Source organism: Dicentrarchus labrax, unplaced genomic scaffold, assembly GCF_905237075.1.
Source record: "Dicentrarchus labrax unplaced genomic scaffold, dlabrax2021, whole genome shotgun sequence".
NCBI lineage: Eukaryota > Metazoa > Chordata > Actinopteri > Moronidae > Dicentrarchus > Dicentrarchus labrax.
In genome coordinates this window covers 13,285,707-13,299,276 of record NW_026136704.1, presented here as the reverse complement: position 1 = coordinate 13,299,276, position 13,570 = coordinate 13,285,707, and the positions used below count along the sequence as shown (strand labels likewise).

The 13,570-nt window shown below is 40.6% G+C and overlaps 1 protein-coding gene across 2 annotated transcripts; it reads right to left on the bottom strand.

Moving 5' to 3' along the window:
* Positions 1–400: 400 nt before the first annotated feature.
* sgcg (sarcoglycan, gamma) lies at positions 401–13,392 on the bottom strand. Of its 2 annotated transcripts, none has more exons than XM_051398446.1 (8): positions 13,205–13,392; positions 8,981–9,178; positions 8,136–8,240; positions 6,076–6,163; positions 5,069–5,188; positions 3,383–3,455; positions 2,940–3,063; positions 401–1,886 (listed from the first exon to the last, which is right to left on the bottom strand). In XM_051398446.1, exons 2-8 carry the CDS (start codon positions 9,173–9,175, stop codon positions 1,719–1,721), a joined length of 873 nt encoding a protein of 290 aa, XP_051254406.1. In that variant the 5' UTR covers positions 9,176–9,178; positions 13,205–13,392; the 3' UTR covers positions 401–1,718. The 2 variants fall into 2 exon arrangements, with proteins under 2 accessions (XP_051254406.1, XP_051254405.1); XM_051398445.1 differs by having other exon boundaries at positions 8,981–9,182; positions 13,205–13,391.
* Positions 13,393–13,570: the final 178 nt, after the last annotated feature.

Here is a 13,570-nt window from a genome sequence, read left to right as displayed (position 1 = left end):
TGTGGAAGTAAGTTGTTTTTAGAGGTTAATTCATACATTTTAAAAGAAAATCTTATTTTCTCATATTTTTTCATTGAAGTCTGAACAATCTTAATCAGACATTGGATTTGAGAAAATATTGGATCATCATGTGGGGGTGTGCACAAACGCCACAAATCTGCTCTGCAACAAATACACATTGGGACCTCTTGGCCTGGTGTAAGTCATTAGTGTGTGCTCATGATCAGTCTGTTTTGTATATCCTGGTGGTACTGCAGAGCTTTTCCACTAGGGTGCATTAGAGAGCCAGTGAACATGGTGAAGACATGATCAAACTGTATCCATCTCCACATTACATCTTCAGCGCACAGCAGAACACAAAAACATAAGACCAGTATGAATAGCTCTGAGAGACACATCATAGAAGAATAGCACAAAGTTTATTCAACATACAAAATTAATAAATACACATTACACACTTTATCAAAAGATGCCAAAACATGGTGAGAACTGCAAATGATCTACATATCAGCACTGACAATGATAACAACACCGTGAGAACAGCAGCAACAGTCTTGCAGATAAATGAATGCTAAACTCAATGTAACCGTCACAAAATATTTCCGTTTTTGACATTATGAACTTGGAACCTTCATGTTACAACAGAGGCAAATGCTGTTCATTACCTGTCATGCATAATGTGTGAAAAGAAAAGAAAGTCAAGACATATTTGACCCAAAAAGCAGAGCAAAACTGAAAAAATAATCCCATTATTTTCCCACAAAGACCACCCAAAACTACAGTGCCTTTATTAGACTTGTTTTATTTTTGTTTCATTGTTGCTGCGGTCAAATATAATGTTTTGGCTGTAGCTTACCTGCAAGAAAAACTGTCTTATAGCAAATTCAAAATTACATGCTTATGCAAAGTAACACAGGCTAAACATGCATAATCTTATAAAATGAAAAAAACATAATACACACATGATACCATACTAGTAACATTTTAATGGTATAAGGACATGGTATTTTAATCTAAACCCGAAAAAGCAGTTGAAACAAAACAAGACACAAGTATGTTGCCTAGTGCTGTATCTCAAATTATCAAATCCATCTCTGAAGTGACTATGACAATGTCAAAATATACACCAGCATTTCTTAAAATTTCCCCCGCCAATTGAATAAAAACATGCTACACACCAAGACAAAAAAAAAACTACATACCAAGGGCTTGGAGCCAGGAGGGCATAAGTAAACCTAAATAAATACTTCAATTATCAATCTGTCGCCATTTGAGAGATTTTTTGATTATTATTATTACTCCAGGCCCTTGATATGTGTCCCTTTCATTTATTGCACCACAAGATAATATTGCATAGGATGTAAGCTGTTACCAGCTCCTCATTGCCCAGCCATGATACTGTGTGTGTAAAAAAATTCTCCACAAAGCTCTGATGCAGATACATTTGGAACTGAGGGCCACTTTGTTTCAGATGAACTGTTAGAAGGTCATAAATGCAACTAAAAGGATGCATTTCATGACGTCTCCAACATGTACGCCAGCAGGCATTTGTATTTTTACAAGCCTCTGTGTGCCAGTGGGATTTTAGCACTGAGATCATCATAGATCCACTGTGGTATAAAGATAAAAAAAACTCAGATATAAACAGTTGTGCTTGTTGCCTCCCAGAAGATTCATCTACTGAGAGATGGAAAATCGATTACCTTGTCAGAGTCTTTCTAGCAGTCCTGGTTCTCACCGCAAGTGGAGGTGCGCCCAGCCTTGGAGAGAAAGAGCTTGCCGCTGGGACAGACACAGACCTCATAGAGACCCTGAGCATTTCCAGAAACCCCTTCTTTGCTCAGGGGCAGGCTCGGCATGCGCACTGTCTCAGCATCCAGCACCAGCTGCACCGCAGACAGCATGGAGAGCAAGGACGATACAAGGAGAACAACAGAGTTGCATTGAATCAACAAGGAAATATCACTCTGCTTCATTCTTTCCACTTCAAGCGAGTGAATACGAATATCATAGCACTAAGTGTGGTGGGAGATAGGGGTATACGTTCTGGTCCATAAGGAAGATATAATAAATAGAATGTGATACAAGGTCCACATTCCTGTGGCAGAGAAGACACTGAAAATCAGTGGTTGTAAGCATTCATATAACTTTTATATCATCTAGGACAAGTTCACTGCAGATTAACACCCAGTTTTCTACCCTCTAGCAAGAAAAGAGAGATGAGGGAATGTTGTTGTCTGCAACTACAATGTCATATAAATACATATAATAATAATAATAATAGTGCCTGTGATAGGAATGTTTTATGTAGTTCAGCCAGTTAGTTACACCACAGCAGTTACCCAGCTTTGATTCAGGCAGAATGAATCACCAAAACTCACTCTAAACAGTAACATGGAAACCGCAAACCACTACAACCACAGCAGACCTACAGAGCCCAAATAAAAGTTTTTGAAGTTCAAAAGGCAATGACCTCATTACAGTTTATCTTAGTGGGGTTTTTTTTTAAGACAACTCCTTGTGTTCACAAATACAGATCTCAGTACAGTCTAGTATAATGTCAGTCCTCATTGTCCGTATCTCATCTTTACAACCACAAGCAATGGATATATGTCACATTTTACAACTAAATAAAACAGAAATGTAGAACTAAAAATTAAAACTGGTTTAATGAGATCTCTTATGGCAGTCTGTAAGCTATTTTGGACAAAAACGTCCAGTGAGGTGCAGTGAATGGAAAAAGCAGAGCTACTGTCAGACTGCACTGAGTGAGGCTCTTTTAGATGAAAAGCTCCAAGGTATGACTGTGAGAGATTATAGAAGCGTGAAGCAGCAAGTTGCTGAAAAGCAATACTGTATATTCACTTGGTCATCAAAGGGAAAAAAAACAGACCTGAAGTTGAGATGTAGCAGACTTCAGTGAACAGTGTTTTTCTTACCAGTCCTGTACTAGACCACAGAATAACATCCATGTTGGAAGCAACTTCAATGTTGCCAGCCAGCGCTTTTATATGAACTCCTTTTGGCGCGTCCATGCTGAGAGACCGAGTAGGAGACTCCAACCTAAAGCAAAACAGCTCAGCATTACAGAAGCACCAAATGTCTTTTTATTAAAAAACTTGCCATTGTTTTTACAAATCTGATCATCTTCAGTTTCATTTTACATAGTATGCAGTAATGACAAACTAATGTTGAAGCAGGTGAAATTGTGCACTGTGTCATAAAACGTTAAGATTTTGTAGTGGATGTCATGCAAATTTGGTCACTGCAAGGACATGCCCCAAACAACATGACAACCTGACACTTCTACATGACTTGTAGGAGTCAGTTCTCACGTGTTTATCCAATAATATGACCCATACAAGATGACCACAATGCTCACCTTAAGTCTTTGAAAGGTTCAGATCTCAGCAGGGGCACCTCCACTGAATGCTGGAACAGCGCTCCTTCAGGACCTGATGGAGAAAGAGATGGACACATTCACCATTTGAGGTTGAATCTTGTTACAAAATCCACTGCAGTCTGAGGACCTGATGCACACACGTGTACTATGTGCAAAACATTTTATAACACCCGTAAGAGCTGTGCTGATCGGTCCATTACTGAAATACAGGGTTTCTGTGATCTCAGAATCATCACTTGAAACAGACTGAAACGAGGGCTAAAAAAATGTTTGTTACTACTATTACTATTCCCATAAGCATCTAATTGGAGTCTGCAGTATTTAATTTGTAGGCGTGCCAGCAGGCAGTATGGCTCCAGGGATGCTGGTCTGTTGGTCCAGACTTAAATATCCCAACAATTATTACATGTATTTTCACTTTTTGTAGACATTCATGGTCCCCAGAGGATGAACACCGACTTTGATGAACCAATGAATTTACTCCTAGCCCCACTAGCGAATTTACACTTTTGGCTTTTAGTAAAATATCTAAATAACTGTAGACCTTTCTCACGGCAGCCATTCTGACATGAAATAGTAGGGTAAACATATGTATTATCAATGACACTAATTAGGGTTCTGTGTCATCCAGGTCAAACTGAGTCAGGGTGCTGCTATTGTGCTACACTAAACAATATGGAACCTTAATTAGTATCATTCATAACACTGGTGTTTACCCTACTATTTCATGTCAAAATGGCTGCTGTGAAAAAGGTCTGTGGGATAACTTAAGTATATTTTTGTGCTGATTAGAACATGTCAGCATGCTAGAATGCCAAACTACCTCCTTTTTAAAAGTGTGCATTGCATCAGTGTTTACAGCTTGTTTTTAAAGTGTCTGCTCACTTTGTAAAACAGGCAATGCTAGAGAAGAGATAGATTAGAGGTAAAACTGGATCCAAAAAGCCAAACAAAACTGTGCAGGAATGTGGATCCAACCGTGGTGGGTGTAACCACTCGACTCACAGTGGGTACAGAAGCTTTGTTTTGAGGCTTTCGATAACAGGCTCCTCTGCTGCTGCGTGCTGCTCTCTGAGGCTCAAAATGACCCTGGGCATAATGAAGCCATCAGCTGACACTCCCTTCACCATTAATCAGCCACCATAGTGTGTGTGGTCAGTGACCCACACCACCATCAATACACACAATGGACACTGAGAGACAGAAAAGATAATGGGGGATGGTTCAGCCTGATAATAGCCTGTAATACTTTACCCTTCAACCCTTTGTTGTGTGATATGACACTGCGGGGTACTCAGGTGTTAGATCTCTTTTTGTTGGCTCAAAACTATAGATGAAAAAACTTAATGCGATGGATCTCACCTACATGGCTTTAATGCATGCTCAGGTTGAGATAACTGAGCTCCTTGACATTTATTTATATGTAGGTTTACTTGAGAGATGTCCATGCACTCAGCTGTATGACATGAATAATTATGAAAATGACTGCATTCGTCTTTGTCCTTGGTTGCTGGATTGTTGCACAGATATCTGCCATCAAACCAAATTGCTCCTGTTGAGTTCACATCTGTTGTCAATATTATCTTTTTCCAAATCTGAAAAACATTTTCGCTGAGAGGTATGCAATATTTCCAAGGAAACAGCAGGTGGCAGACGCTGGTATACCTGTGACTCGTAGTTTGTCTGGTCCAATCACAGCCTGGTCGCCATCTGCAGTGAACAGCATGTTGTCATTGTGGGAGTTAATGAGCAGATTTCGAGCGTGTCCCTGAGCTTCTTTTGGACCTGCGACGACAAAAACAACAACAGAAAGAATACCTGAAGGGCCTTGGCAGTATTACATGGAAATATTCCAATCATCAGAATCAAATCTTTCTCTTCCTGTAAGAGTATATAATGTGACATATTCATGCTTTACTGGGTAAAAATCAACCTGTTCACATGTAGTGAAGAAGTGGCTAAAGACATGTAATCTATTAAAAGAAATGTGGAGTTAAATGTTAAATATGTGTAAATCCAGGAGGTAAATGAGTAACCCGATTACTGCTCAGACAAAGGTAACATATCTGAGGTCATTTTACTTTACCCTTCACTACATCAATGCTCACAGCTCTGTGAGAGGCAAATCTAAAGCTGGTAGATCAGCCAGTGAGATATTTAATCCACTTCAGCACCTACAGCTGTGAACCGGCATGTAATCTTCTCTAACAAGCACTTCATTTTTATTCACAGAGGGCCGAGAGGATGCATACTATGCTTTTTATGGCTTAATGATCAAGGACACATAACGGCACTGTGGAACATGGCAATTAGTTGGGTCATTTGTTGGCCTTTTAATTATGACAAAATACCCCAACGCAGCCATTGGTGAGCAGTAAGAGAAGCACAAATATGATCCTCCACAGGCCTCGGGCCCTCCGTGTAATACAGAACGATCCAGAGGCAATGGTAGAGAGAGGAATGTTGCATTTAATGGATTTTAAATGGAAATCTAAGAGATTATAAATGAAAAGATGGGTTCTTGTCACTGTTAATGTTTGATGAGAAATTGCTGCAGGACAATCGCGTGAATGACTTTACTATTGCCCTCATACATCAATGGGATACTTTGTTATGTGTGAGTGCTATATGTGTCTCTCTGTGTGTACATGTGTTCTCTTTCAGGCTCTTACCCACAGATATCCGCCCTGTGACATCACCATTTTCATTGCGGGCATTAAGGGAAACATTTTCCGATGATTGCACTAGAAGTGAAGAGTCCTGGGGGGGAAAAAAGCTATTTTACCATGCTGTGTATAGTACTGATACACATTTGCACCATAGAAATGTAAAAAAAAAAAAAAATAAATCATCTTTTCAAAATCATATTACGTTCATCTAGTGAAAGAGTATTTTTTACATTCAAATGTACATAAATTGAACAAACACATATTATTCAACTATTCAACTGTTTTTTGCCCATTTTTTAAAGGGTTCACCACTTTGGTCCAGACTGAAATATCTCAACAGCTAATCGATGGGTACTTTCATGATCCTCTGACTTATTCCTCTAGCGCCAGCTTTCAGCCTTATGAGGTCGACATTTGTGTTTCTTACTGAAACCTCAAGTGTTGGAGGGATTGCTATGAAAGTTCACGATGCACAGTAATAAACTAAAGCGATATCCTGATTTTTCATCCAGCACCATCATTAGGTCAAGCTGGTTTATGACCAAATGCTTGCAGAACTAATGACATTCACCTCAGCCTCAGCTGTGCTTTAGTGCTAATAGACCCTTTTCACAGCAGCCATTTTGACTGTCTGTTCCTTTCCGGTCAAACAGAGTCCGGGCGCTACTACTGTGCACGTTGGCTCTCTGGAAAGGCTACACTGCTACACTAAATGGAACTGAGCCTTAATTAGTATTATTGGTAACACCTGTGTTTACCCTATTCATGTCACAATGGCTGCTGTGAAAAAGGTCTATGCTGATGTAAAGGTAAGTGCTATACATCAGCCTGTTAGCATGACCTTTTGAGCATGTTTGCACGCTGATTATTAGCATTTAGCTCAAAGCAACTCACAGAGCTGCTAGCATGGGTACATTATAATGAGAAGTAAGCAACCCTTCATAATACAATTAAAAGTTGAAATTATGGCTTTAATAATGGTCAATAAATGTTTAGGTATAATCAATCAATCCAGTGGCACGACACATTTAGCCTTTTTTGTTAGCCAGTACCCTTCAATGGACAGACATTAATATTTACAACTGCAGACTTGACTCATTACAACCTGAAAACCCAAAGGTTATCTTTCTTATTAATGGCTGACCTATGAAGCATTAGTAAATTAATTGTAATGAAACTATTAGTTACAGCATATACACCCTTTATAAATGACTCTACTAGAAAGCAGTACAGATTTTCTACACAAATATTAGCAGATGATGTGACACCAGGTAATTAAGTGAAACATTACTGAAACACTCTGTTTCTGTTTAAATGAGGCTGCAATATATCACCACTGTTCCTCTGCAGCTGTCAGGAAACCTTGTTTATAAAAGTGTTCTAAGAAACTTTCATGTCGAAGGCGAGACGGTGGCTCACTAAATCCCGAATCTCATTAGAAATCCATAGAAGACATTAGAGAAAGGGAAATAAGAAATGTCCATAAATGAGGAATACATTGCCTTTTAAATGAGGCCCATAAAGAAGAAAGAATGCTAAAAAAAATTGCTTCTATGAGCAAGAAAAGCCATAACATGTAAACAACTGCAGCAAAAGTGTTCCCATCTGCTGCTAGCAGGCGGGCCATAAACTACTTTCCACCACAAATATCCCTGAGGTTAATGGGGAGCTCACTGCACCATCACGTGCACGGTGTAGGACTGCCAAATCCAGTTTGTTCTGACACATCTCCCAAAGAAAGTACAGTCAGAAATATGCAGCTCACTCACTACAACTGGATAAAAACAGCCTGAGTGTCTGCCAGGAATTAGATTTAGATGATAACAGCCCGTTTAGTCTTGCACAGATCCAACTTACAATCAAGTCTGGTAAACAATGAGATGAAATAATGGCCGGGCTGTCAGGTGACTTAATTGAGCAAACAGTAGTTTGAAAAAATAAACTTTGAAGAAGACAGAAGACGGAGAAAAGCAGAAAGTACATGGGGGAGAAAAGAGGGATAGCAGAGGGAGGAAGAATGTGGGAAGAGGAGCAAGAAAAGTGTGTGTTCCTGATTATCTTACTTCTCTGGAGTGGATCTCCTGAGCATAGACGGGGAAAAGAAACTCTGACTCGCCCTCCTCCAGCTTGACCCCATCTGAGTGTACTTGAAGGAGTCCCATCCCTTCCTACAACCAAAATCAAGGCACACGTACTCAAATAAAGATACAGCAAGGCAGGCAATAAAAGCAAGAAAAGCTGAATAATTAACTGTATATCAACTAAATGGCTTTATCTGCAAGGTAAGAATCCACAATATGGCAGGTTAGGAGGTAAGAGAATTTAGATTTTATCATCCGAACACTGCATAGGGTTCCAAGTTTGAAACACACATATCAGTGTTCCCTGTAGGATTTAGGGCCAACTGAGAATAAACCAGCCAGTTGCTTTAGCTGTGCTGGCACAGCAGTGTGTGTTTATCCAAGTGTGTGTGTGTGTGTGTGTGTGTGTGTGTGTGTGTGTGTGTGTGTGTGTGTGTGTGTGTGTGTGTGTGTGTGGGTGGGTGGGTGTGTGTGGGTGTGTGTGAAGGTTTGTTGAATCTCCTGCTTTGCTTCTGCATAAATCCACAGTTGCCATCTGGACTTGCGACAAAAAAGTTGACAAGACTCCATGAAATAACAAACACATTAACTATCCTGTTTGGACAGCCAAGTATCAGTTAATGATGGATGATGCTACTGCTTCTACTGCCAGTCATAATAAGCAGAGTCAAAGGGTTAGAATCAAAACCTAAAAATAATACCAGGAAGTGACACTGATCATTGGCATAATGACATAAAGAAACACATGGAAGGGAGAAAGGGGGAAAGAGAAGGAGTGAAAACTATCCCAGCTGAATATACAAACTGTCATGGTGAGTCATGCGTACCGTGTTGAACCACATCACCCTGAGGATCCAGATGGTGAGGGCGAAGTTGACCACCAGGATGATGATGAGCAGCAAGACGAACAGGTAGAGGCAGCGCTTCCTCCAGCCATAGATGCCAATCTTGTAGACATGGTCGGGCACCGGCCTGGGCGCGCTGCTGCCCTGGGTGGTGGTGACATACTGCTCCCGCACCATCTGCTGGCTTGAGACAGGTACACAGGCAACAGAAACAGGTGTTAAGAAGGAAAATAAACACACACAGACTTTATTTTGGCATGGCATGCCACAGTCAGACAGAGTCAGTGGTAGATTGTCAGGGAAAACAGGGCATGGAGAGCAACTATATGTAATATTGGTCAAAACAAAGCATCATTATTTTGAGTTGTGTGTCTACCTAACAAATGGAAGTCCACTATTCACTCTCTCTTAACTTTTTGGTCTCTACCAACTCTTGAAGGAACTATCTGACTCTTCAGCTGCTAAATACTCCACTGTGTTCACCAGCTAGCCAACAGTGACTGTTTCCTCTTTGGTACTGACCAGATAGTGTACAGTCAGTTTTTAGAGTATTTCATGCCAAAAAAAGAAAAGTGAACCAAAAGTGTTATGTTGCTAGCCCTTAAACCAAAGGTATTGTCTGAAAGTTGCAATAAATCTCCACAGAGCTGAGGGGAACTGCAAAGATGGGTTACAATTCTGTGCAACCTCTTTCACTCTTTGTTAATATAAAAACATTGAATATAGCAGTTTTAAGTATGTCTGCAATCATAGTGTGGAGTTACATATGTGCTTATTGCGGTTTTATTTCCTCCACACACTAGTTGCCAATTCAGGAGACCAACTTTTTCTTTCCATTTAGCTTACTTTTTATATAGAAAGTTAAATACTGTGGAAAATACATATCCTATATTTTTCTTAATTTTTTTTTTCCAGGTCTTTGTAGGAGAACCAGTTCATACATTTGTTGCCATTTTCAAAACCAACATGAAGGTAGGTTTTAATGGAGGTTTTGAAAAAGAATACAGACAATGAAATATCAATATCTTGAATAAATATAATATTGTGATAAAACATATCTTTCCTATGCGTTTACTTTCTGAATTAAGTTGTGAGGTTGATTTCCATCTATGACAAACAGCTTTGACACATCCTGTAATATCTGAAGTCACTGTGTTCGGTTTGAATATTTTTTTCAAGCTTTAAGTTTGGTTGTATACATACACACTGCCTAATTGCACCTATGTATGCACACAATGCTTTGGTCATACAATACATCATTCATGAGCCCAGAGTGCGTGCACAGACCAAGTGGATATCTGGCTCACTGCGCCAATGGAAAACTTGATGGTATTTCCAGCAGTTTTTCAAAAAGGAAAATTCCACTTATTACAGAGCCCAGGCGGAACTTTATGGCTACACAGCAGCAGTCACGCTATCAGTGACAAAAAACCAAGGAGATGAATGTCAGCATATTACAAAGTACAGTAGTCTTCTATATTCAGTTCACGCGAGGGCAGACGGCACTCCAAGTGCAGGACTGCGAGCCCCCCAGTCAGCACATTTGGACCATCTGACACAGTGACAACAGGGAACCCTCAGGGACAGATTTCACAGCAACACAGGAAGTGTGTGTTTGATCATAGTGGAGCCAAGGACTGCAGAGAGAGGAGTGGTGCCACTCTCTATTGAATAATTTGAATTAATAACCAGATCGAGGCTGCAGAGAAAACTGCTTTCACTGAGGACAAGGCCTGAAGAAAATGCTGTCGTTTGTAGATTATTATGAGTCAATAAAACACCCAAAACGGGCAGAAACAACGACAGACTGCAAGCAACAAACTGCTCTGAATCAGCATCAATACTTTCGATCAACTTAATAGGAAAGGTTATCTGAAAAAAGACGCATTTAAGTTGACTCAGAAGTGTTTTCTGAAGCTGACAGAGCTCAGACTCAGCAAGGCTGATTTACATATAGGACAGATGTTGCGTCTTACTGCCGCAGTAAAGGCGTTTTCCATCATGTTAAAAGGAGCTACTTTTCAAACCAAAAAGTAATTCTTCTTTGACATTAACAGATGTTTGGCTGGGCACATCCTCCCGCTGCGACTCCCATGTGGCGATGATGATACAAGCAGCAATGGGCTGCCAGACTGCATACCATGATATACTATATGTATTAACTCAAATAAGTTGTGTTTCTGTAAATAATGAAGTAAATATCATTCCGCCCTCACAGCAAGGGGTGATGAATAAAAGCACACACGCTTGCTGCTGGGGTCTGAGCTCTCTGAGGTGCAGGAGGAGATGTTTTCAGAGAGACGATAATAAAGGCCTATAGTCTCCATGGCTCGTTTCTTGCTGTTTGCAGTAAACACAGGGAGGAGATGTGTTGGCATAAAAGGCTGAGAGTATTTCTATGACCAAAGCTGCCTCTCTGCAGGACCTGTCACATGGCCTGCAAGTCCAGCTGTGATGAATGGCCCTTATTTCACAACCAAACAAATGAATGTTGGCTGAAAAAAGAGGAAAAAATGACTTTGTGCTATTTCCAAAGGGAGAGGAGCGCCAAGGTTGATAAGGAGTAAATGATGTGAAATGCTTGTTTTTTTTGCTCGTATCTCACCTCATTTCTATTTATTAATCATAATTGTGAGAATAAGTCATAATGACAAATTGAATCTCAGCAGCTTTTTGCTGGAAGGTATGTGCTACAACATGTCGTTGCTCAGCTAGTCTAGATTCCTTTGGGTTTTATTTTTAGGTGTTTTTATCAGGGAAATTTTTCCATTGAGGCTCAAAAAAGGATTACGATTAATCAGTGTCTGTTAAATTGACCGATTCCAATATCCCCAAACTATACCTATTAACAGCCACAGATCATTTGTGTGTTAGCATGTTGATCTGCCCAATCTTCACTTTGGGCAAATGAGGATGAAAGAGCTCTGGATTTGTTCATTATGATGTTAATGAAATTGATCTAACCCAGTCTAATTACGTTAAATGAAGGCATTAAGAGGCCTCCTTACTCTGGCAGCAGCCAGAGGAGGAAGCAGCTTTGAGGGTGGATCTTTAAAGGCGTCTTCCAGTTTCAGTGTTACCACCGGCCTTTCAGCCACAGACTGATCCTTCCATAGCAACCCAAATAAACACTCCCCGAACAGTCTCACTGCTCAAGTGCCAGGAATGCTTAATTTATGGGACTCTATGGTCGGAAACACAGTATGACCTTACAGACTATTTTTTTAAGCTTCCTGGTGATAGAAATCTAATTCTCAATCCAAAACTTTACAAATACGGATCATACACCACGGGAGAGTCAACTAAATACAGGATTCAAAGGCATTGCAGACCTTTAATTCAGTCCCAAAGATGAAAAACACTTGGTGCAGCACAGTTAGCAGGGCTATTTATCCTAGGGCACCCTCTCAATTAACCTTAAACAAGTGATGCTCCCTGCCTGGCTCTGTCTCTCTGTCTCTCTGACCTCTGGATGAGAGCGAGGGCCAGGCTGGACAGGCCCGCTGCTTGCCTAAAATCCACAGGGTCTGGCTGTAATTGAGAATCCAGGAATCCTTCTGAGCCAGGCTCGACCTGACCATTTACCAAAAGTTTCAGCGAGTTAGGAAAGCTCAAATTGTTTGGCTGGAGGACGTTCACAGAGGAACACTCAGAGGAGTGATCGAAAAGCTGAGCACAGGGCTGTAGTTTCTGTCTGTCTGTGTAGTGAGTGTCCGGCGTCAAGTCTCCACTCTGCTGTGATGCCTTAACTTCTAAAAATAGGACACAGCATTGTGAACTAAATTTAAAAAAGCAGCACAGGATACACACACACACACGCACACATACACGTACACGACATAGGTATAACTAATGGAAAACAAGACACTGGAGTATTGTTCATAACAAATAAAACATCAGTGAGGGTCTCTTTCATAAAGTTATTTTTGTAGTCCAATATTGTTGGCCATGTATGGTAAAACTGCCGACAGCTGGCAACCAGAAAACACTTTTTCCAAATCCCAAACTGCTTCTATAAGGACTACAAAGTAATCACAGCACAACACGAGTCACAAAGAAAGAAAGAAAGAAAAAAAAAATTAAATAAAAGAATAAACTGTACAGTAGGTCAGAGGTTGCCATAACAGAACACTTAACAATTACCTTTAGAGGAAGTTATGAGACAAACAACATGATTATTTCTGAAAGAAAAGGCAGAGCACTCACCGTTGTGTGTTGAGGAACAGCCGTCCTCTTTCCTATGTAACAGAAAGTAGAGCTCGGGCTGGTACGAGCAGCTTGAGAAGCAGCAGCGCTTGAGCTCCTCACACGTCTGTCAGCCACTCAACAGCTGCGAGCCATAAATCCAGCTCTGGAGGCGCCCTGACCAATCACCACGAGGCGGCGCTCCCACTCGCCTGCATACCCCACTCTGACTCTTTGAGCCTTCCTGCAGACATTTGAATATCATCAGTGTTGTATCTGAGAGAGAGAGAGAGAGAGAGAGAGAGAGAGAGAGAGAGAGAGAGAGAGAGAGAGAGAGAGAGAAAGGGGTGGAGGAGGGAAGGGGGAGGAGAATTAACCATCAGTGGA